The 26,092-nt window shown below is 43.9% G+C and overlaps 1 protein-coding gene and 1 pseudogene across 2 annotated transcripts in view; both read right to left on the bottom strand.

The window, feature by feature from the left end:
* The window catches only part of SNX31 (sorting nexin 31), a gene marked incomplete at both ends in the record, with an annotated part of 63,814 nt that extends 46,096 nt beyond the window's left edge, over positions 1-17,718 (bottom strand). The window contains 4 exons of the mRNA XM_081258523.1: positions 213-277; positions 3,297-3,411; positions 17,468-17,542; positions 17,653-17,718. Of these exons, the coding sequence (XP_081114649.1) occupies positions 213-277; positions 3,297-3,411; positions 17,468-17,542; positions 17,653-17,718 (321 nt within the window). The remainder of the gene's footprint in view (positions 1-212; positions 278-3,296; positions 3,412-17,467; positions 17,543-17,652) is intronic.
* A 6,524-nt stretch (positions 17,719-24,242) lies between these two features.
* Positions 24,243-24,524, bottom strand: LOC308630026 (proline-rich protein 3-like; annotated as a pseudogene). Its single transcript has one exon. The product of its transcript is annotated as a proline-rich protein 3-like (transcript).
* Between the last annotated feature and the right edge of the window lie 1,568 nt (positions 24,525-26,092).

Raw genomic sequence — 26,092 nt, forward strand, 5'->3', positions numbered from 1 at the left:
TAAATAAAATGGGCAAAAGGTCAAGTGACACACTTAATTTTCCATCTAGAATCTAAACTTCCAAAGCAACAAAATAGGAACCATTTTCCTGTTACTCCAAACGAATGTATTTTATCTGAATCCAGGCTCTGTAGGGCTGATGACCAGAAAAGCACACATGGAGACATATTCTGCAGTGAAATAATGACCTTAGTCAAGAAAAGCAAGCTTACCAGCTGCACCAGTTTCAAAAAATCAACGAAGACATCGCTTCTCAACATGTTTGGGTCCATGGTTACTGAAAAACAGGGACAGCAAGCCAGGTTACCACTGGGCTGGGTTGACTGCTCTGTGAAACTGCTCTGTCCTCCAGGAAGCCCTCCAGGCCTTGCCAGTGCACCGCTGCCTCCTTGAAGGCGATGGAGCCTGTGACTTCTCAAATTCAAGAAAATCTACAAAGCCCGCCTCCTCCAGGCAGCATCGCAGGCAGCATGAACCCATCACACCAATCCGGCTGACTGTTTCCAGGAATCCTACTCTATTCATGCACACCCCTGGCCCAATATCCATCTAGCTGCCCCTACTAGAAGGATGATGAGGTTAATACGAGGTAGAGTAAGATCTAAAATCTTGGACCTAGACTCTGACTTTAGCAAGATGCTTGGTAATTTGAAAATTTTAAATCAACCAAGAAACACTGATTGAGAGGACCTCTTTTCACGACGGGAGCTCTCAAGAGGTTACCAAAAAAAAAGCAATTATAAGGCTGTCAGATATTTAAAATGTCATTCTTCTATACTTATAAGAGCAATTTCCTCCTTAGTTTTAAAGCTCCAGATATCAATACCCAGCGCTGTGGCCCGAGCAGATGGGCCAAGACTCTCCCCTGAGGACCTCACACTCACCCGTGAAGTGCTTCTCAGCGGCTTCCTCACTTCTTATCTTCCTCCCCACAAGTCCTCTCCTGGACCCTGCACTTGAGCTAAACTTATCCAATTTCTAAATCTGTATTAAATGTCTTTCTTTTTGTTGCTGTTTTACTGATTTTGTCAAATAACTTCTACCAGCATTCAAAGCTAGCACTGACTGAGGTCATTTGAGGTAGTGCTTCCCAAACGATGCCATGTTTTTCAAAATAAAGTAACTAAGGAGAGAGTGTTTCTGTAACAGGAGAAACTTTTCTTTTTATAAAAGGTACTCCCTCTTTTTTAAAGGTGGAAAAAGCTCTTGTCTTATTTTCTGGAGTATGTGTGCCATGTATGCAAACTAATCATTATAATCATTAGCGTGGATCCTTGGGGATGGGGAAAGCTATTGAAAAAGTGTTCATCCAACTAGTATTTACTGTACAACTGTTAAGTACCAGGTACTATGCAAAGCACTTGGTATATTTGAGCTCACTTAATCTTCACAACAAAAGAAGATTACCTGAAGCAAATAGTATCTCCATTTTACAGATAAAGACACTGAAGCTCAGAGAAGGTAAGTGTCTTGCCCCAGGTCACACAGCCAGTGAGGTGCAAACCTGGGACTTGACTCTAGGTCTGAATAGAGCCTGTGTTCACAGTCACAGCACTATGCTGCACTGTCTCCTTCCTTTACCTTCCAAGAGGATTCACGAAGCATCCTGACTACAGATAAAGGCCAGGCCTGGAGAAGTGACCCTTTAAGCAGTGTGATCATTTGTGAAAAGGCCAGCTGTTAAAAGGAGTATTTCATGAAGATATGAGAACACAAACCAAGAAGGAATGAAAATTCAAAAGATATTACATTTTGAGCTTGAAAGGGTTTATTTAACAGGTCTAAAAGAGGTATAATCTCCACTACAAAAGATGAATGGAAAATAGATGACTTCTAGAATTTCTATTTACTATGTTTAAAAAAAAATATGTGCAGCCCTGAGAAATAATGAGGTAAATCTATAATCTCTCACCTAGAATGACCTGTAAGAGTAATATTTTAAAAGGAATAAAATAGCATACAGAAGAAAAAGCTTTTTTCCTTTGTTATGAAGGACATTAGCGGGGTAGTTGGTGGAGTTTGAATAAGGTCTCTATATTAGATAGCATTATTATATCAATGCTAAGTGCCTGATTTTGATAACTATACAGTAGTTACAGAAGAGTTGTCCTCGATCTTAGGAAATGCACATAGATGTATCTAAGGGTAAACTGGCTTGTATATGCAAAACAAGCATCTCAAAAAATTATATATAATATATATGTATGCACACATTCATAAATACAAACACAGACATGGGAAAGTGAGAGAGAATGATAAAGCAAATGTAAAATGTTAACATTTGGGAAATCTGGGTAAAGAGAATACAGAAAATTTTGCATCAATTTTGCAACTTTTCTGTAAATCAGAAATTCTTTCAGAATAAAAAGTTCCAAAAACTCAGATACAGAAATGTGTATAAGGTAAGTTTCAATTTGTGTTTAACCAACAGGGATGTACCCACACACTAGAATACACATGATGGTTTCTGAGAAACACACAAGCCACTTGTAATAGTGTTTTCTTCTAGAGGCTTGGGAATCTGAGGTGGAAGGGAATGTACCTTTCATTTTATACTCTTTGGACGGGTTATATTTTTAAAACATTTTATGTCTATACCATTTCCCCCTTTTTAAACCTTTAAATATTTGAATGCCAATGTTTCTATTTCTCCCCACCCCCTTCTCTTTGTGAGAGCTCAGTCCTGCTGTGCAAAACACTTTTCAGGAACCCAGCAATGGGCCAGGACCTCTGTGTTGCCAGCCTCACAGGGCCAGAGCAGACCTCCGAGTATCCCTGGTGCCTTAGCATGGCTCCTGGGGAAGACAGAGATGGAATAACCAACTCTGGCGCTGCCAGTAAACATCTCTGCTATCTCCTGAGAGCTTTCACGTAAGCAGTTCATTTTATCCGTTTGTTCAGTCTTAATCCAGAGAGATTTCTTTGACTTCTACAATCAAAGCCAACACAGAGCCCCCGGGGGCAGGGGCTGCGGGGTGGTGAATCTAAACAAAGCATTTTTAAACCAAATACAAAGACCACATATTTTATGACTCCATTTACATGAAATATCCAGAGCAGGCAAATTTATAAAGGCAGAAATTAGTGTATAAAGACAGGGGCTGGTGGAGGAGAGAAACAGGGATTGACTGATAATAGGTATAAAATTTCTTTTTGGGGTGGTAAAAATGTTCTCAGATTAGATTATGGTGATGGTTGCACAATCCTGTAAATATACTAAAAACCACTGAGTATATATATAAAATGGGTGACTTTCACATCTCGATAAATCTGTTTTAAAAAATCCAAACACGTACCATTTTGCAAATACTGTTCCAACTGGTCCCTTCTCTCATCAGCCATAGACGCGGTCATTGCGAGATAGTACTTTGGTGGAAAGGGTGGCAGGCAATTTCCAAACACCCGCCTCAGCTGAAAGATCCAGAAAACACACGGTTAAGGCAAAGCGCCTGAAATTCAGGGTTGGTGAGATACCAAAGCCTCCTCTTAGGGCAAGTCTCTCTCCAGCACTTTATTCAAAATGAACCCTTCCTGATGGCCAAAAGGAGATACCTCGATTTTCTTAAGGAGCAGTTTATTTCTGTATAGGTTTCTAGAACACTATTAGAAATATCATGGACTGACAACTCCAGTCTGAGTTTGGTAGGTTTGGTGTACCTTTTAATTTTTCATTTGTTTTTACAAAACTGCCCCCCAGTCCCATCATACAATATCCATACAACACAATCTTAATATTACATCATACAATACTAATATTTAATTAATTCCCCAATAGTATCTGTGACGTCAATAATGAGAGTTAGGAATTTAATTCCCCCACCTTGCCCCCCACCCAATCTGAACATAACAGCAGATGTTTACAGCTGTGCTAATTTGGTAGCCACTGACAATGCAGCTAGTCCGAACTGAGATGTGCTGTAAGTGTAAAATACACTCCAGACTGTGAAGACTTAGTACAGAGAGAAGAGAATGCAAAACATCTCATTAATAATTTTTTATATTGATTACCTGTTGAAATCATATTTTGGATCTGTTGGATTAAATAAAATATATTCTTAAAATTAATTCCACCTGTTTCTTTTTATGCTTTTTAACATGTTAAAATTTTAACAGAAAATTTTATATTACATACGTGGCTCACGTTATATTTCTAGTGGACAGCGCTGGGTTCTAGAATTCCTATAATGCTGACATATGATCCTGATAGAAACCCAGCCAGGCCCCTTCCTCCTCCCCACACACATATGACCCAAGACCATGGCAGAAATTATTTTTATGCAAGTTCATAGTGGATGCATCAAAAATAATTTTTAAATTAAGATAACCAAAAGTGCATCTTCCTTCATTCTAGCCTTACGCTTACAGTGATAGCTTGTAGATAAGATACCTCATCATTCTCTTTAAAATAGGAGAAAGGAAACCAGTAAGAAACCCACTGAGATTTTAACATGGTACCTCTGGAGCAGGAAGGCTCAGTGGCTTAAAGAAAATGAAAGCAGATCTAAGAGAAATGAGACTGCAAACAAATAAGAACTTTCATTCCATGACCTTTGTCAAAAATACACTGTGTGTTTGGCAAATATTTACCTTGCATAGGCCTTAACTTCAAAATACATCCAGAATCTGACCACATCTCTCCACCCCCACTGCCATCACCCTGGCCCAAACCACCGTCATCTCTTCCAGTTTACTGCAGTAGCCTTCCAACAGATCTCTCTGCCTCTGCCCTTGCTCCCCTTCTGTCTATTCCTAATACAGAATCTGAGGTTATAACTTAAAAATGTAAGTCAGATCATTCCTCTGCCCTGTGCAAAATCCTTCATGGCATCCCATCTCACTCAAGTACAAGCCAAAATCCTTAGAGTGGCCCAGAACTGTACCATCCGATAAGATGTCCATTAACTGCCTGTGACTACTTCAATTAAAATAAAATAAAATTTAAAATTCAGTTCCTCAGTCATACAAGCCACATTTTAAATACTCAATAGCCACTGGAAACGTGGCAAGTTGCTACTGAATTGGACACAAATGATATAGAGCATTTCCACCAGCACATAAAGTTCTATTGGACAGTGTTGATCTAACACCTAGAAATGTTATTAACTGCCTACCTGTAGGGAAGATACAGCTCCCTGATTTGTTTTGTTTGGTGTGCTAGGTTGTTTGTTTGACTAGTAAAGAATTTTCATTTGATGCCAACATTTACTTTTGTAATTAAAAAATTTTTTAAGTTATGTCCTGGAGAGAATACAAAATGGTACAGCCACTTTGGAAGATAGTTTGGCAGTTTCTTACAAAGTAAACATAGTTTTACCACATAGTGCAGTAATCACACTCCTAGTTATTTACTCAACAGAGTTGAAAACTATGTCCATAAAAACCGGCACACAAATGGTGCCTTATTCATAACCACCAAAAGCTGAAAGCAACCAAGATGTCCTTCAGTATGTGAATGGATAAACAAACTCTGGTGTATCCCTACAATGGAATATTACCCAGCAATAAAAAGAAATGAGTTATCAAGCCATAAAAAGACATGGAGGAATCTTAAATACATATTGATAAATAAAAAGCCAGTCTGAAAAAGCTACATACTATATGACTTCAATTATATGATATTCTGGAAAAAAGCAAAATTATAGAGAGAGTGAAAACACCAATGATCACCAGGAGCTTGGGATGGGGGTACTGAATTGGTGAAGCACATGGAATTGTTTAGGGCAGTGAAACTAGTCTGTATGGTACTGTCATTGTGGATACATGAGACTATGCATTTGTCAAACCTACTGAATTTTACAATACAACCTTAATGTGTCCAAATATTTTTAAAAACCATTTAGGTAGTGGGGAAAAACCCAGGATGGAATGCAGAATGTGAGAAAACAATTTAACTATATTACAAATATATGAAACAACTGCAATGAAGGGAGTGAGGGAAAAGGTGCTGACCTAAGTCACTTTGCAAATGAGTGGAGTCTGTAACAGTAAAGGCAAAAGAAGCTGTACAGAAGCACTGCGCTTTAGCTGATAAACTTGTTTCCTACACAGGTACAGGTTAACAATTCTAATACCACTATATGTGTGTACAGAATAGAATAATTAAGTAAATGGATGGCAGACGGTGGGAGTCAGGTTTCTCACTGTTGGAATGAGAGTTTTCGGGTAAGTAAAGGGAATAGGCTAGAGTAAGCCATGAGGTAATGGATTATTGTCAGAGATGTTGGTATGAACTCATGTTTAACTTGATATACATACAGATGGTTACACATAGAAGTATTTACAGACATGCATATATACACATATATTTTCTTGCTGTGTCAGCTGAGAGGGCCTAGAAGAAATGACACTGCAGTAGCAGGGAACACATCTGGTGCCCAGATCTTGGTTTCTAATATCATTCTCCAAAAAGCAACTAGCGTTCCAGGGAGAAATGGTTGACTCCAGTACCAAGGCAGGAAATATACAAGGTGAGTCTGGGGCATCTTGTAGCACCAGAAAATAAGAAAGTGGGCAAAACAAACAAAAGTCAACAATAGGGGTATGTCAAAGAAACATAGGAGCAAACTGGAAGAGCTCCCATAGGACAAGCTGGAACAATTTGAACAATAAAATAAAGTCTTACTGAAGTACAACCTAAAGTATAAATTAAATATCTAGGAGTCTACATAGATATAAATTATTGAATAGGTGGGGAGTAACCATGCCGAGTCTGACCCGGTTGCTGGACTGTCGCTGCTCCGCCCCGCACAAAGGGTCCGATGGCGGCGCCTGTGCTGACGGACCCACCTCAGGGCAGTGTGACCTTTGAGGATGTGGCCATGTACTTCTCCTGGGAGGAATGGTGTCTTCTTGATGAGGTTCAGATACACCTGTACCTTGATGTCATGGTGGAGAACTTAGCACTTGTATGCATGCTGGGTAAGGCTCTCACACCCACCCCTATCCTCTGAGCTAGGTTCTGTCTTTCTCCTTTTCCCTAGGGGCTGCTGTGTCATTCTCACATCTGGACCATGGATACTGCTTTCTTCTTCAACTGCTTGGTCATGTGCTGTGGTTACTATGGCTAGCCAGAGTGCATCCCTACTCCTTAGTGCCCTAACACCAGTAGCCCCAAAGTTGCAGCTAAGGATTCAGGCTTGCAGTATCCTAGTTCCCTGACCAGGGATTGAACCCAGGCTAAAGCAGTGAAAGCTCCGAGTCCTCACCACTGGACTTCCAGGGAATTCCTGCAGGTTCTTTTCCTGGAGTTGAGGATGAAGAGACACCTTCTGAACAGAGCGTATCTGCAGAAGGAGTGTCACAGATGAGGATCCCCAGAGCAGGTTTGTCTCCTGAGAAGACCCAGCCCTGTAAGATGTGCACCCCAGTCTTGGGGGACATTTTGCACTTGGCTGAGGAGCAAGGAACAAATAGGGGGCAGAAAGCATACACACGTGGGGCATGCGGAAAACAATTCTATTTCACTGCAGACCTTCAAGAGCACCAGGAGCCGCATATTAGAGAGAATCTCATGTGATATGATATGGGGAGATCCTCATTTTGGAAGAGCTGCACAATCCACACAATAGGGAATCTACCTACCTACTGGAGATTGGGAACGACTTCGTGGCCAACATGGGACTTCAGCCACAGGCCACTAATACCAGGAAGAAACCGAACAACAGTAAGGAGTGTGGAGCTGTTTTTCACAGCGGAACAGGTCATCACAGCTGGGGAGAAGGCAAGAAAGCCTCCAGCCACACAGAAATACTTGTTCAGGATGAGAGAGTCCTTACTAGTAAAGGGTTTTGTGAGTGCAGCAAACGTGGGAAAGCCTGCACCCAAACATGTAACTTTATTCAGCATGAGCCAGTTCACACTGGAGAAAGGCCTTATGAATGCAGCCATTGTGGAAAATATTTTAGCCACAGATCTGGTCTCCTTGGACATCAGAGAGTTAACTGTGGAGGAAGGCTCTATGGCTGCAGTGACTGTGGGAAATCCTTTAGCCTAAGGAAGTACCTCAGAGCACATAGGAAAATCCACAGTGGAGAAAAGCCTTATGAATGCAAGGAATGTGCTAAATCTTTCATCCAAAAGTGCATCTTAATTGAACATCAGAGAGTTCATACTGGAGAAAAACCTTATCGATGCACCCAGTGTGGAAAATGTTTTGCCCGCAAATCCAATTTCCTTGCACATCAGAGAGTTCACAAAGGAGAAAAGCCTTATGAGTGCAGTGAATGTGGGAAATGTTTTGTTGCTAGGAGTGGCCTCCAATATCATCAGAGAGTTCACAGTGGAGAAAGGCCTTATGAGTGCAGTGAATTGGGAAATGTTTTGGTGCTAGGAGTGGCCTCCAATATCATCAGAGAGTTCACAGTGGAGAAAGGCCTTATGACTGCAGTGAATGTGGGAAATCTTTTACTGCTAGGTCAGGCCTTCATGATCATCAGAGAGTTCACAGTGGAGAAAGGCCCTATGACTGCAGAGAATGTGGGAAATGTTTTACTGGTAGCTCTAGCCTTCTTCGTCATCAGAGAGTTCACAGTGGAGAAAGGCCTTATGAGTGCAGTAAATGTGGGCAATCTTTTACTACTCGATCCTCTCTCTATGATCATCACAGAGTTCACACTGGAGAAACGCCTTACGAGTGCACTGAATGCGGGAAAGCCTTTAAGCAAAGACAGCTCCTCTGCATCCACAGGAAAATCCACACTAGAGAAAAGCCTTCTGAGTGCAAGGAATGTGGTAAATGTTTCACCCAAAGGTGCCACTTGATTAAACATCAGAGAGTTCACACTGGAGAAAGGGCCTTATGAATATCGCACATATGGCTGGCAGTGATGTTGGAGGAGTTTCAGGTGGTAAGAGAGTAAGAAGAACCTGTGCAGCTAATGGACCCTTTCTAGAGAGGAAACTGAGGCACAGAGACGATGTGTCATCTGTTTGTGATCTCCCAGAAATGGACAGGGATCTGGGCTTCAATGCCAGGTTGCCTGGTTCAGGATATCGGGAGTCTGGTCACTTCACTCCTCCCCTGCCCCCCACCCAGGTTTGGGGACTGAAAGAACACCTTGTCCATCCTGACACTTCTGCCAGCCGATCCCCACATCAGAAGTCCTGCTCATACCCCAGCCCCGCGCTCATAGACAGGATTATCTTTTCTCTGGGAACCAATATTGATGACTTTCCTGTGACTGACTCCATTTATCTACCCAACCAAACCAGTGCTGTGATTCAGTTATTATTATTGCCATTTATGAAAGGAGGGGTGTCCAGCTCAGAGAGGTTGAGGGACTTCCCCAAGGGCTCACTACTGCCAGGCCTTTGATGAGAGTGGTTCATCTACACACTGCAGCTGTCCACTGGCTTCTCTCCTGCCCCTCCGATCAAGGCCTCCATTTGCTGTGTCCTGACCATGAACTACCCACACCTGACATCTGCATCTCCACCAGGGTCTCCAGCTTCATTTTTACCAGTGCACATCTCCTGGAAACACCCTCTTGCTTGGGAAGTTCTCCACAGGGACAGCAGCACTAAGCCAGGCACTCTGGACTGGGTCATTGGTGTCACCCCAGATTTGACACTGGCTCCACTGCCATATGCAGTGATTTGTTTCCAATGTCCTGTCCGTCTTCTTTATATACCCACCTCAGGATGTCCCTGTTGCCCTGTTATGCGGTTGACCTGCTCACTGTTCTGGGCAGTGTGAGGGACATGTAAGGACTAAGAATGTCCACTGTGGCCCTACGTGGCCTGGTCCCTAAGGCTCCTCTTCCTAAGCCCCTTGATCTATTGCCTCACTGCTCCTCCTGCTGCTCCAGAAAAATGTTAATTCACCAAAATGATGATTGTTAATTAGCAAGAACTTGCCCTCCCCCGCTTGGGACCCACGCTTGATCAACTTACCTTAAAAGCTAAGGCTGAATGCAGGCTGATCCCTCCCATGAAGACTTAAAAACCCGTCTATAAAAAAATTATGATTTTAGGGACTTCCCTGGTGGCACAGTGGTTAAGAATTCACCTGCCAATGCAGGGGACGTGGGTTCGATGCCTGGCTTGGGAAGACCCCACATGCCACGGAGCAACTAAGCCCGTGTGCCACAACTACTGAGCCTGCGCTCTAGAGCCCGCGAGCCACAACTCCTGAAGCCCCCACGCCTAGAGCCCTGTGCTCCACAACAAAGAGAGGCCACCACAATGAGAAGCCTATGTATCGCAACGAAGAGTAGCCCCTGCTCGCCGCAACTAGCCCGCGCGCAGCAACAAAGACCCAACACAGGCAGAAATAAATAAATAAATAAATGTATTTTAAAAATAAATAAATTATTGAATAAATAAACAAATTGGAGAGAATAGACAAATTTCCAAATAATGTATGTAGATATTTATCCCACAAGGAGATGGAACATAAATCCTTACTCTTTAAGTGTGGGCTGTGCATGGTGACTTCCTTCCTAAGAGCACACTGTGGAAAAGGAGGGAAAAAAGTAACTTTATATGGAGGAACCTGACAAACACTACCTCAGCCCGGTGACCAAGGTAAACATCGATAGTGTTAAGTCATGTCAATATCAAGTATCCTAGCCATGATGTGATTAGAATGGCACTTGGCCCCTGTGGTTTTCCTCTCAAAACCATAATCCCAGTCTGGTCATGTGAAAAACATTGGACAAATTCCAATAGAGGGACATTCCACAAACTACCTGACCAGTCTCCTCAAAACTGTCAAAATCATTCAAAACAAGGAAAGTCTGAGAAATTGTCACCGTCAAGAGGAGCCTAAAGAGACATGACAGTTAAATGTAATGTGGGACCTGGGTGGGATCTTGGAACAGAAATAGGACATTGGGTAAACACTAAAGAAGTCTGAATAAATAACATGGTATCAATACTTCATTAACTGTAACCAAAGTATAATACTCATGGAAAACAACAGGGGAAACTGGGTGCAGGGTAGATGGGAACTCTCTGTACTATCTTCGCAATTTTTAAAAATAAATCTAAGATTGGGCCACAAAAATAATGTTTATTAAAAAAAGAAAAACTGATGTTCTGGCTTCTCTTGAAGAATCGGAAGGTCTGGAATCACCAAGTTTATATTCTCTCAGGCTGTTCCCACCACCCACCACTGCCTCTCACCTGATCCGTGCCTCTCATTTAAATTACCTGCCTGACCCCAGTAGCCATTTAGTTTGCCATCTTTCCTCTAAATCTAGTAGTATAAAATATTAGAGCAATGATATGTTTCTTTTAAATTCAAGGAAATTTTCCTGCTGTGACAGAGATGGTCCAAAGGCCCCCCAGTTAGAGCACCATCCCAGGCAGGGCTGCTCAAACGACCTGGAATTTATGCACCCCATCTCTGCTAATTCCATGAAGTAGAAGCAGGAATTTGTCTCTTTGCATGCAATTATTTCCTGATGAACTGAGTGAGTGATCGTTAAAAGGCAATTGTCTTCCTTGGCATGTAGTCATAAATGTAGCAGATGCTCCCAAATTGGTTGGAATCACAGCAGCCTTGAGCCAGTAGAGCTGCCTGGGTTACCCATCTACAGGGGGGCATCTGGAGGGGGGAGCCCTCAGGCCAAGAGCTGGGGAAAAAGTCAACGAGGATTAAGGTCCTACTACCCAACCCAGAGCAAAAACTCTCCCAGCCGGTTTTACAACCTGAGCTGACTTCTCAAGGAATCTTTCCCCTCCTTTCTTGAGCACTGGTCTAAGGGGGGAGATAAACACACAATAAACTGAACAGTTAAGTCCACCAAAAGTCAATCACCAACTCCACAAGTTCTTCAACTCTATCAAAATACAGTCTTTTCCACTGGTCTCAAATAGCACACAGTTTAGTTATTAAAACACTCACTTACTAAGAATTATCTGGCATTAGAGTTTACCTCCATCACTCTTTCAAAAACTGTTTCAAGAGATCAAAAGGAAAACACACCTCTTCCATTCATTTATTATGAGGTGTTTTTGCTTGTTTGTTTGCTTTGAAAGACCATGTTCAGATAGCATATTTTTTAAATCCCGGCACAATTTCCTGTTCTAATTTCTCCATCGTACAGGTCTGCCTCTTAACATGAAGAGAACTTCACTGGCCAATTGAAAATGTCACCTCCTTCCCCATCCCATGCACTCACAGCCCCCTATTCCCATCCCACAGTAGTGACCTGGGACAAGTAGAAGTACAGTCACAAATGCTGTCCTTTTTACAGTCTCTTTTTCTACTGTTGACTCATTCATCCCACCTCTCCAAGGCCCCTGGTAATAAAAATCTCAGATTCTCCAGATAAAGGGCCACAAGCTCAAAGCAATCTGGACTGTGATATCTTGCACCAAAGAACACTAGTCTTGTATATTATTCCACTTCTTCCTCAAAACAGTCCTGTGAGGTAGATGATCATCGCTGCCATTAACACTGTCACCCTCCCACCTTGACAACAAGGGCAATCTCACAACATCCTTCCACCTTGACAACAAGGTTACTTGACAATATGAGTAACCTGAAGCTCAGGCAGCTGAAGTGACTTAAACCAAGATCCTACAGCAGCAGAACTTGGACACAGTCTTTTTACTCTTTTGTCCTTCTACTTGCCCTCTCTTCCTCCCATCCTCCTCCTCCCTCAGATCTCTTGGGCATCTCCTAAAGCAGGATTCTGTGCCGGATACACTATGCCTACAGCCTTCATTCATTCCTTCATTTAAGTATTTGGGTTTTTCAACTAAATAAACAGGGGAAACAAGATCTTCACACACTCAAAAGGAACGTGACAAGGTCTAAACATAAAGTGGCACAGGAATCAGAGAAAGGCATCTTGTGCAATCCAGGGGGACTTCCCAGAGGAGGTGAGGCTTAAGGTGAGCCTTGAGAAAGGGCTGGTCCCTAACCCATGGGCCAGAAAGCAGGGGTCTTCTCAGAAGGGGGAAGTGAGCCAGGCAGAGGCAATGGGCTGTTTGATGAGAACAGAGGGTCTGAGTGGGGGAAAGAGGGGAGATCAGGTGAAAGAAGGGAAGAAGCGAGGCTGAGTCAGCACTCGGCAGGGTGGAGGACTGAGCGGTGTGTAGCCCTCCTCTCCCACTGAAGGATCCTTTGCAAGCTCCCATGGCTTGTCTGCGTTGCCATGTCTGGCATCGACAGGGTGTTTTCAAAGAGGCAAGCATCCTTCCCACAGAGTCTAGCCTCACTTACACAGGATGGCCAAAATGAGCTAGTTAAAGGTTTCTTTTACAGATTTCTTTAAGTCCCCTTGAGGGAGGCGGTACAGACAAGGGCATAGATCAAACTGTTTTTATTCATCTAAAGGCACAGAAAGCAGTCAGGTCAGGCAGTTCACACAGCAGAGAGATGGGCAGGACTCAGCAGCCAAGGGAAGCCGCCAGACCTTAAGGGAACCTCAGTGGGGACAGGGCTGCCAGTGATGACTTCAGAGAGCGCAGCTGACCTCTGGGAAACACACCCATCTCTCCTCAGGTCAGTCTTATGGGCATTAGCCTCCACACAGCTTGGCTGAGAGGAGCAGGGGCCACTTCACCTGGGCCAGGTTCTCCTCCTTGATTGTAGAGTTCTCCAATATACAAAACAGAAATCCAATTCGTACATTCAAAAATCACACATGTGAAAGTCAAGAGTCTTCACTTAATTGAACATAGTGCTTGGTATGTAATAGGTACTTAGTAAATATTCTTAAGTAAATGAGTAAATCAGTTAATTCTATTAAGATGAAATTTCTGTTCTATTGTGATGCAGAACTTCCCAAAAAATCAATTGGAAATGAACTTATACTCACCAAACATACACATAACACACACACACACACACACACACACACACACACACACATAAACACAGATGGGGCCTTTATACTGTTTCCCTTTTTGTAGTGCTTAGTATTAAATCAGATTAAGAATTCTGAGCCATTTCACATCTTCCATGGAATAGGAAGAATAAAAACTAGCTGAGAAGTGGCTGGGAGAAGTCACCCAACCCTTCAGTCTCAGACTTAGGGTTGCCAGATCAAATAGAGGATGACCAGTTAAGAGTACCCCAAATACTGCACGGGACATTCTTATACTAAAAAAGTGTTCGTTGTTTACCTGAAATTCACATTTAACTGGGGATCCTGTATTTTTATTTGCTAAGTCTAGCAACCTTACTTGGACTCTTCATCTTGCAATACCAACCTTACAGGGGCTTCCTGGGCAGGTGGAATAAAATCCTGTACCTGTGGGGGAGAATGGGTACATGCATATGTATAGCCGAGTCCCTTTGCTGTGCACCTGAAACTATCACAACATTGTTAATCGGCTAGACTCCAATATAAAATAAAAAGTAAAAAAAAAAAAAAAAAAAAAAAAAAAAAATCCTGTACCTGGAACTCTAATGACAGAAATAAGATGTCTGGGGCTAGAGGTGGAGGGAGGGGACCAAGGGCAAGGGGACAAGGGAACATTATGCATGTGGAAACTGTTCTCTGTCTTGATTATAGTGGTGGTAATTTTATACATTTACCAAAATTCCTCACACAATACATAAAATTGGGGGATTTTATTATGTTATGCCTCACAGGATGGTAGTTTAGGATGCAATTGTTTTTCTGATGCAATTTATTTTGTCAACTTTGATAAGGAACCACAAAATGTAATGGGTTAGAGCAGGTTCTAGAGATCAAATCCTGGCTGCAACACTTACTAACAGTATGACCTTGGGCAAGTTGTACCTCAGTTTCCTCATCTGTTAAAAGGGGCTAATTATAATCCTAACTCATAAGACGGTTGTAAAACTTAAACACGATATGACATGGAAAGCTCTTGGCACCAACCTTAGCACAGACTAACTGATGTTAGTTATTGTTTTAAATTAATAATAATACCAATAGCCACCTCCTAAGATCTAAATAGTTTCTTTAAAATGAAGTTGTTCCTACAGAAAAGGGAAGCAATGACACGTGTAAGGTAGTTAGAAACTGGATAAAGAAATCCCCACTTTAGAATTTTGAAAAACCTGGGACAGATATGAAGTATTCATTAATACCTCTTGTATACTTCACAGAGGGCACTGGGCTGTGGCAATTCCATATGTAAAACTCCACTGCAGGGACTCCCCTGGTGGTCCAGTGGTAAAGAATCTGCCTTCCAATGCGGGGGACGAGCGTTCAATCCCTGGTTGGGGAACTAAGATCCTACATGCCGCAGGGCAACTAAGCCCGCACGCCACAACTACTGAGCTCGCGTGCCTCAACTAGAGAGCCTGCGTGCTGCAAACTACAGAGTCCACGCGCTCTGGAGCCTGCGTGCCACAACTAGAGAGAGAAAACCCACACACCACAACTAGAGAGAAGCCTGCACGCCACAATGAAGATCCCATGTACTGCAACTAAGACCTGACACAGCCAAAAAAATAAAGAAAAACCAAAAAAAAGTCCACTGTACTGAATAACAGACAGTTTCCTGTTCATGGCTTCCAAAATAGAAGGTCAAAAGAACTGGCTTTATATCTCCACTTCTGGACCTTCTAAGATTGGATAGGTCCAAATTTTCCTGAAAACAAGCATTTTCCTGTGTCTGTTGGTTAATAAAGACCAGATTCAGGAATTCTGCAAGCATCTGAGCCAGTAAATGTTTACTGAGCACGTAAACTATGTGCACGCTCTGTGAGAAACTGGACCCTAATCTTCATAAGTGCTCTGTGAAGTTGACATCCATAACCAATTACCTGATTATTTCTGAAAGGGAAATTGAAGATCAGAGAAGAGGTGAAGTGTCCAGCCAGGAAGTGGTCAGTCAATCCCACGCCCTCCCTGCTCCTCCCGGCCGTTTCCTGCTTTTCCCCTGTGATAGTCACCTCCCTGATCACACCTCACACAGAGGAAGACAGATGAGGGCGGGATGTGACCCTCAAATTCCTCCTCCAAATGCCTAAACGACCCATACTTTCTCTTCCTTCGAGATCCGCATCTGCCTTCCTCTGCAGTCCTCCCAGCTCCCCAGACATGTTTCGGTCACAAGTAGCTTGTCCTCCTTCAGAGGTCTGAATCCATGCCCTTTTTATTCAGCCATTGACAATCATTCCTGAGGACCTACCAGGTCACAGGCACTGTGTTAGGTGCTACCAATTCAAAGACAAGCACAAAAATTAACTAACAACCACATGACACCTGTTTCTGTTGACTCCAAAGAAACTTAGTCATACCTTGAAAATGGACTTTTCCAATGCACTATGATGTATGAGTAAGAAGGCTCACTGCAATGATGTTTTTAATAGAACAGTGGAACTGAGCTGTCTATCAACAGAAAATGGTCTTAAAGGAAACGTGATGTATCTGCTCACTAGAAACCAGGATTGTCTGAAAGGACTCTCCCAAAAATGTTAATAGCTGTTGCCTAGGCAAGCATCTTCCTTTCCTTCCTCTCTTCCTTCCTCCCTCCGTCCATCTCTCTCTCTTTCTTCCTTTCTTTCTCTCTCTCTCTCTTTCTTTCTTTCAACTTTAGGTATGTGCTCTTTATAATCAGTACACAAAATCTTAAAAAATAAAAAAACCCCAAAAAACACTGTGCATGAGTGTGGGGGAAGGGTGGAGTTCATTTCAAACTCCCAGGTACTCCTCTAACCCACTTTGAAGACTTGCAACACTTCCTTATTAGGAAAATAAAACCCATTAGGGCAGGCTAATAAATCAGTCTACCTCCGGGAAGAAAATGCCATCAGGACTTGTGAGACACTAGAGTGAGAAATGGCCTTCTGACTTGATAAGTCGTCTGTTTCCTGGGTTTCCAGACAGCCCGTGTTTGAAGCCTATGAATACCTTCGTTGGAAAACAAAAATAAAGACACACCTTTTTAAAGAGGGGGCAATTAAACTCTGGGAGAAAGGAGATTAAATACCCATGTACAAGATTCCTAAGACTATGCCTTGATCTAGACTTGGTTTGCTCTTTTTTTTTTTTTCGAGGTACGCGGGCCTCTCACCGTTGTGGCCTCTCCCGTTGCGGAGCACAGGTTCCGGACGCGCAGGCTCAGCGGCCATGGCTCACGGGCCCAGCCGCTCCGCGGCATGTGGGATCCTCCCGGACCGGGACACGAACCCGCGTCCCCTGCATCAGCAGGCGGACTCCCAACCACTGCGCCACCAGGGAAGTCCTGGTTTGTTTATTTTGAACAGGGATATTGTCCTGGGGGAACAGCGGGCACTGAGATGGAGCCCAGGTGGGGCTGGTGGGGATCACCGGGCTGGAACGGGTTGGGATAATTGCCTGCGCCCTATTCCCTCATTTCACAGCTATAGGTGATTAGGAGCGATATCATGTACTCATTGAGCTGCATGCCAAGCAATTCACAATTAATTGTTACCACAACCTGGATTAAGAGCCTGAAGCCCTCAAGAGGTGCAGTGTCCTGCCAGAGTCAAGCATCCAGAAACCCCTGGGCGCACTTTTCCTCGCCTGCCTCAGGTGGGCGGGCTGGTACCCGCCTCGGATACGCTCACCTGTTCGTTCCAGCGATGCAGCTGGCTGTAGCGCACCTTGCAGAACAGGAACCCGTCCAGGTACACCGAGTACAGCTGCAAACAGAGTCATCACGTCCGGATTAGCCGAGCGAGGTGAGCTCCCGCCCCCGCCTTGTCACCGGCCTCCTCCTCCCTGCTCAGTCGGACCCCGACCCCCGGCGCACCACGTAGCGGCCCCCCAGCGCGTCGGGCCGCTGCTGGGACACTGGGATGCAGAAATGCATCTTCATGGCTTGGGCGGAGGCCCGGGAACGGCGCTGGGAACCCGACCCGTGGCAGCGGCGGCGGCGCTGTTAGCGAATCCGGACTCCGCTATCGGCGGGGGAGCCGGACCTGTGGCGGCGGCGGCGCGGTCCTCTGCTCTGAGCCCCGCGGCGGTGGGTGCAGTGGGCTGGCCCCGCGGTCCGGGGCGGGGCCGGGCTACCGCTGCCCCCTCGCCTCTAGTGTCCGCAGGTGGGGCCGGCCTCCTGGTCGACGCCCCGCTCTGGCTGCGCCACTCTGGTCCCGGGAAGGGAGGGAGGCGGAGCGCGGCCACAGCCAAGGGCCCGGGCCCCGTGCACAGACCCCAGGCAGGCCTGCGCCCCGGGCAGGGCTCCCAGGTGCGAGGCGGAGCCTGAGACGCAATTCAGGGTAGAGAGACTCTAGAAAGTGCCAGTGCCCCCCTCGGGCCAGGGGTTTCACCCTGGGGTCTATGGACTCCTGGGGGCTCTTTGGGGAAAGTTGTGCGTGGATGGGTGAGGTGATGGAATTCTTCTGGGGAGAAGGTCCAGGGTTTCATCGGATGTTCAGAAGGTCCCTCGAACCCACAAAAGTTAAAAATCGTTGCTCCAGCTGCATAGATGTCCCGTGCCCCTGCCTGATGAGTAATTCACTAACTACTCCCCACACCGCCCCAGCATCTCGGCTCAGGCTCCTTGCTGGGGGTTAGGGGTGAAGGAGGCACAGCTGAGGAGAAGCCCCTCTTCTCCAAGATTCCTTTGGCTCTTGGGGGTCTTTTGTGTGTCCACACAAATTTTAGGATTGTTTGTTCTATTTTTGTGGAAAATGCCATGGGAATTTTGATAGGCATTGTGTTAAATATGTAGATTGCTTTGAGTTGTATGGACATTTTTTTAAAATTAATTAACTTATTTACTTTTTTTTTTTTGGCTGCGTTGTGTCTTTGTTACTGCGTGCGGGCTTTCTCTAGTTGCATTGAGCGGTGGCTACTCTTTGTTTCAGTACTTGGGCTTCTCATTGCTGTGGCTTCTCTTGTTGTGGAGCATGGGGTCTAGGTGCGTGGGCTTCAGTAGTTGTGGCATGCAGGCTCAGTAGTTGTGGGTTTCAGGCTCTAGAGTGCAGGATCAGTAGTTGTGGTGCACGGGCTTAGTTGCTTCGCAGCATGTGGGATCTTCCCAGACCAGGGCTCGAACCTGTGTCCCCTGCATTGGCAGGCAGATTCTTAACCACTGCACCACCAGGGAAGTTCTGGTATTAACAATATTAACTCCTCTAATCCATGAACACGGAATATCTTTCCAATTATTTGTGTCTTCTTCAATTTCTTTCTTCAGTGTCTTGTAGTTTTCATTGTATAGGTCTTTTACCTTCTTGGTTAAATTTATTCCTTTTTTATGCAGTTGTAAATAGGATTGCTTTCTTCTCTTTCTGGTAGTTTGTTGTTAGTGTATAGAAACACCACAAACTTTTACATGTTGATTTTTGTATCTTTACTGAATTCATTTATTAGTTCTAACAGTTTTTTTTTTTTTTTTTTTTTTTTTTTTTTTTTTTTTTTGTGGTATGCGGGCCTCTCACTGTTGTGGCCTCTCCCGTTGCGGAGCACAGGCTCCGGACGCGCAGGCTCAGCGGCCACGGCTCACGGGCCCAGCCGCTCCGCGGCATATGGGATCCTCCCAGACCGGGGCACGAACCTGTATCCCCTGCATCGGCAGGCGGACTCTCAACCACTGCGCCACCAGGGAGGCCCTCTAACAGGTTTTTGATTGAGTCTTTAGTTTTTTTTTTTTTTTTTTTTTTTTTTTGTGGTACGTGGGCCTCTCACTGTTGTGGCCTCTCCCATTGTGGAGCACAGGCTCCGGACGCGCAGGCTCAGCGGCCATGGCTCACGGGCCCAGCCGCTCCGCGGCATGTGGGATCTTCCCAGACCAGGGCACGAACCCATGTCTCCCGCATCGGCAGGCGGACTCTCAACCACTGCGCCACCAGGGAAGCCCCAGAGTCTTTAGTTTTTTCTATGTATAATACCATGTATTGTGCAAATAGTGATAGTTTTACTTCTTCCTTTCTGATTTAGATGCCTTTTAGTTCTTTTTCTTGTCTAATTGCTCTGGCTAAGCCTTCCAATATTATGTTGAATAAAAGTGGTGAGAGTGGGCACCTTGTCTTGTTCCTGATCTTAGATGAAAAGCGTTCAGCTTTTTATCATTGATTATGATATTAACTGTGGGCTTGTCATATGTGGCCTTTATTATGTTGAGGTATGTTTCCTCTATACCCACTTTGTTGAGAGTTTTATCATAAATGAATGTTAAATTTTCTAAATGATTTTTCTTCATCTATTGAAATGATCATATGATTTTTTAAATCCTTCATTTTGTTAGTTTGGTACATCATATTATTTGATTTGAGATACTGAACCATCCTTGCTTACCTGGAATAAATCTCACTTGATCATGGTGCATGATCCTTTTGATGTATTGTTAAATCAGTTTGCTAATATTTTATTGAGAATTTTTGCATCTATATTCATCAGGGATATTGGCCTGTACCTTTCTTTTCTTGTGGTGTCCTTCTCTCATTTTGGTATCAGGGTATTGTTGGCCTTGGACAATGAGTTTCGGTGTGTTCCTTCTTCTAGATTTGGAAGATTTTAAGAAGGAATTGTGTTAATTCTTCTTTAAATGTTTGGTAGAATTCACCAGTTAAGCCATCTGGTCCTGGACTTATGTTTTTTGGGAGATTTTAAATTACTGATTCAACTGCCTTACTAGCAATTGCTCTGTTTAGATTTTCTGTTTCTTCATCATTCAGTCTTGGTAAATTGTATATTTCCAGGAATTTATCCATTTCTTCTAGGTTGCCCAGTTTGTTGGCATATAATTGTTCATAGTAGTCTTTTATGATCCTTTAAATCTGTGGTATCAGTTGTAACATCTCTTGTTTCTGATTTTATTTGAGTCCTTTCTTTTTTTCTTGGTTAGTCTAGCTAACGGTTGTCAATTTTTAAATCTTTTTAAAGAACCAGTACTTAGTTTTGTTATCTTGTCTTTTTCCTATTCTCTATTTCATTTATTTCTGCTCCAATCTTCATTATTTTCTTCCTTCAGCTAACTTTGGCCTAGTTTATTCTTTTTCTACTTCTTCAAGTCATAATGCTAAGTTGTTTGAGATCTTTCTCTTTTCTAATATAGGTATTTATGGCTATAAACTTTCCTCTTGGAACTACTTTTGCTTCATCCTTTAAGTTTGATATATTGTATTTCCATTTCTATTTGTCTCAAGAATTTTTTAATCTCCCATTTGATTTCTTCTTTGATCGATTAGTTGTTCAGGAGAGTGTTGTTTAATTTCCATGTATTTGTGAATTTTTCATATTTCCTCCTATTGATTTCTAATTTTATACCATTGAGGTCAGAAAAGATACTTGATATAATTTCGATCCTCTTGAATTTGTTGAGACTTATTTTGTGGCCTAACATGATCTATCCTAGAGATTATTCCATGTGCACTGAGAAAAATGTGTATTCTGCTGTTGTTGGATGGAATATTCTATACATGTCTGTTCAGTCTGTTTGGTCTATAGTGTTGTTCAAATCCACTGTTTCCTTATTGATTCTCTGTCTAGATGATCTATCCATGATTGAGAGTGGGGTATTAAAGTCCCCTACTATTATTCTACTGATGTTTCTCATTTTAGTTCTGTTACTATTTGCTTTATATGTTTCAGTGCTCTTATGTGAGTTGATAAATATTTACATTTGTTATACCTTCTTGATGAATTGACACCTTTGTGATTATGTAATAACCTTCCTTGTCTCTTGTTAAATTTTTAGCTTAAAGTATATTTTGTCTCGTATAACTATAGCTACCTTGCTCTCCTTTGGTTACCATTTGCTTGGAATATATATTTTCATCTCTTCTCTTTTAGCCTGTGTGTCCTTCAGTCTAAAGTGAGAGTCTCTTTGAGGGGGAATGTCATTGATTCTTTTTTTTTTTTTAATCCATTCAGCCATTCTATGTCTTTTTATTGGAGAATTTAATTCATTTACATTTAAAGTAATTATTAATAAGTAAGGACTTATTATTGCCATTTGATTAATTGTTTTCTGACTGTTTTATATGTCCTTTGTTTCAGTCTTTCTTGCTGTCTTCCTCTGTGGCTTGACACCTTTTGTGGTGGTATGCTTTGATTTTTTTATCGTAATCTTTTGCATATCTACTACAGGTTTTTCCTTTGTAGTTACCGTGTAGCTTACATAAAATATAACATCCTAGTTTAAGCTGATAACTTAAATTTGATAGCATATAGAAATTCTATGTTTTTGCTTCTTCCCCTCACATTTTAGGTTATTGATGTTACAATTTATCAAAGAACATTGTTGAGCTCCTTCTGTGTACCCAGCACTATGCAAGATACATTGCTCAAACATGTCCAAGAGATAAGTATAATAATAATAGCTAACACTTTAAGAACTTACTCTCCCAGGCATTGTTCTGAACACTTCACATAAATGAACTCATTTAATTCTCACAACAACCACATGTAGTAGGTACTAATATTATCCTGATATATGGATGAGAAAACTGAGGCACAGAACAGTTGAGAAACTTGCTCCAAATGGCAGAATTTGTAAGTGGTGGAGCTGGGATATGAAGCAGGCAGTCTGCATCTACAGCCCATGTTCTAGGAAGTTGCTTTTCAAGGGTGCCTTGTGAAATCTCTGCCATTACTTTACCATGATGCCCTTTATAGTTTTTAACAGTTAATGCAGTTTTAAGTAAATAAATTTTATGGTGCTCAATCTCTGAATCAACTCTCTCTCTCTCTCTCTCTCTCTCTCTCTCTATATATATATATATATATTTTTTTTTTTTTTTTTTTTTTTTTTTTGCAGTACACGGGCCTCTCACTGTTGTGGCCTCTCCCGATGTGGAGCACAGGCTCCGGACACGCAGGCTCAGTGGCCATGTCTCACGGGCCCAGCCGCTCCGCGGCATGTGGGATCTTCCTAGACCGGGGCACGAACCCGTGTCCCCTGCATCGGCAGGCGGACTCTCAACCACTGTGCCACCAGGGAAGCCCCAACTCTATATTATTTTTAAGGGGTATTTTAATTTACTCTGTGCCTGGCACACGGTAGGCATTCAACAAAAGCTTAACACTCCTTCAGTCAAGGACAATTTACTGAATGCCTCCTATAGGCTGGGCACTGCCGTGACAGATTCAGTATCCCAACCTCATAGAACCTACAGCCTAGTTTATAGATTTTTTTTTAAAGGCTATTTCTGTAGTGTGATCCGTAGTATTACCAAACATATACACCATTTGCTGCTTTTTTTGTTCCCACTGACTTTATTACTAATATAAAAAATGTTAACAAGAAAAATATTAATTCTCAGTTCTCCAACAGCTCTCATCCCTCCCTCTTGCCTACACAACTCCCGGCACATTTCGTCAGGGCCAGTTCAAAACTGAACCTGTTCACTGCCATTTTCACAGGAAATAACCAGTGCCAGGGATGTAGGGGAAGACGGTTGGAAGAGGGCAACAGTACTGTCGCCAAGTTCCCCCACAGGAAGACCAAGTGGAGATTCACTGAATTCAAACGAAAGGGCTGGTGGCCTAACAATAATGTAGTCTAACTAAAATGGGCTGGAGAGGAGATAGGGTAGGCCCATCCAAGCCTTTAGAGGACATCTCTCGGGCCTGTGTCAAACCCAGAGAAACCGACACCAGAAGAATGGGGAGGACCAGGGAGGCAGTCTTGTGGAAGTTTCACAGTTCTCCCATGTCAGGAGGTGGGGAAAGTTTAGAGGGCACTAACGGCCTCACGCATTTTGGCAGACAAACTTACTCTAGTGTTGGGAAGTCACAGAAATGCCGCGGACAAGGAGAAACGCCTTGAGGGGATGCACAGTTTCACAAGCTACAGTGATCACAGACCACAGTGGTGGGGATCACGCTGCTGACACAGAAACCACAAAATCCAAAAGCAGGGAACGTGGCCTCTCAGGAGTAACTCTGCACCAGTCATCCCAACTTGACCCCAGGTCAGACAACCTGGTGAGTGGCACAGAGCAGCTGACAACATTGGGGTGGGGAGGGGGTGTCACATAAAAAGGACTTAGAACAAGCAGCTTGAAGAAGGGAATGGTAGGAAACTGCTCCAGGGCTCTCAGGAATCCAGGGCAATAACGAGGGCTGGGTGGATAGATGCACAAGAAATGGCACCAAAGAGGTTTCCTGTTCCACAGTCAGCTGGCGAGGGGGAAGAGGATCCAGGAGGCAGTTGAATGGAGCAAAGATAGGGTCCGGGAGGCGAGTCTCTAGAGGCTGGATCGGAAGAAAGGGTGCACACCGTGCACCAGTGATGGAACACGATTCTGGACCCCAAGTAAGGGACGTGGTGGTGGGGTTGGACTCACTGAGGGTGGCGGGTGGAACAGCCTCATGGTAGCCATCACAGCCACAGGGAAGTATATGGCCGCTAGGTCAGAGAGCTCCTTCCAGTGTGGATGGGGAGGCACAGTCTCACAGAGGTCCATTGACGCCTGGGTGATAGAAGGCACAGAGGTCCTCGTATCGACGGTGGCCCTTTTTGGCAAAGTGTCGGCAGACAGGGCGGTCGAATTTGTCTGACTTGGGATCACCAGTCTTTCCATTGGCCCTGGGGGAGGGCCCAGAAGGCTGGGGGGTCCAATGGGACTCATCCTCCTCATCTCCCGGCTCTTCCCGCTCTGGCAGTGGGGAGGGGTGGGGGGACTGCTGCTGCGGCGGTGACGGCTGCTGATTCTGCTTCTTTCGTTTTGGCATCATGGTTGCCGCAATCCATCTACTGCTTTTTAAGCCTTTTAAATGTTATTTGCATATAGCCCCTTATCTACGTTGTGTAATTTTTTGGTCCTTTGCTGTATGGTACCCACACTCTTTTGAGGGTGTGGATAATGAGCTTGAGCTTTCTGCCTCTCCTGAGTCCTTCATACCCTTGGGCCTCTGGGATGCGCAGTGTAGTGGGGGTCCCCTAGAGAGCCAGCTGGGTGGTTCCTAATGGCTGGTGCTCTCATGTACACTGCAGGGACCCATCCAATGTGTGCATAAGTGCTCTTTGCTTCCTCCTTTCTTATAGCCCAGTCTTTGGGCACCAATAGTCAAAGCCGTGAGCCATATGAACAAAGGTACCTGAGCAAACATGCAAGAGTTTCTGGTTCGGTGGGAAGCTTTTCTGAGCAAATATACCAAGGTATAAGAGGCATAAGACAAGGGGTGTGGAATGAAATCTTCCCACCCTATTTTTCTTCATTTGTCAGCATTCTCTTTAGTCCTTTGAGGTTCAGACAGGTGAGTCAGAAAGGTAAACTGGAGAGCTTGGGCTGTGTGTCTGTCTTTGTCTTGACTCTACCTGTATTGGGCTATGTTGAGTGTTTGGGGTCCTTTGGAACTTGAGAAAACATAAGAGCTGCAAAATTTTACTAATGGGTAGTTATGAAATATCCATGGTTCCTGGGTGATTTTCTGATCTGGAACACCTAAACCCAGAGACTGACTGTAATCAGTTGGATAGTGTTCTCCCAAAATTCACGTATGCCTGGAACCTCTGAATGTGACCTTATTTGGAAACAGGATCTGTGCAGATGCATTTCAGGTAAGAGTTGAAACTTAGTGTTAGCCTTGCAGCTAAGTTCCTCCCAGGAGCCTGTGAGCAAAAGTTATGTGTGCCATTTACAGATCTTTCCTATAAAACAGTTAGTTACAAAAAATGGGTGCAAGGGCTTCCCTGGTGGCGCAGTGGTTGAGAGTCCGCCTGCCGATGCAGGGGACACGGGTTCGTGCCCCGGTCCGGGAGGATCCCACATGCCACGGAGCGGCTGGGCCCATGAGCCATGGCCACTGGGCCTGCGCGTCCAGAGTTTGTGCTCCGCAACGGGAGAGGCCACAACAGGGAGAGGCCCGCGTACCGCAAAAAAAAAAAAAGTTTCTCAAAGGAAAACTTAATCCAGGTTGTAGAAGAGTCTGAATAACCACTGCTACTTAATATTGGTCATGATAATAAGCACAGCTAAACCTGTAAGGGTTTTCTCGTGCCAAGCCCTATCTACCTTCCATATACTGTATTAACTCAGTCTTCACAGTGACCCTGAGATACATGCTATTATCCCAATTTGACCTTTGAAGAAACAGGCACAGTGTGGTTGAGAAACTTTCTTAGGGACACACACCCCTCATCCATCCCTCATGGCCTCCTCCAGCCTCCTCTCACCTCTTCAGGGACTCTCCATAGCCCCCTTCTCTATGTTCCAGGTGCGGCTCCCATTGCACCTTCAGCATGTGCGGGGCGGTTGGTCATTTCCCCTTTATACATCAGTTCTCCTCCGTGAGGGCCG

Source organism: Mesoplodon bidens, assembly GCF_964165515.1.
Source record: "Mesoplodon bidens genome assembly, chromosome: 16".
Taxonomy (NCBI): domain Eukaryota; kingdom Metazoa; phylum Chordata; class Mammalia; order Artiodactyla; family Ziphiidae; genus Mesoplodon; species Mesoplodon bidens.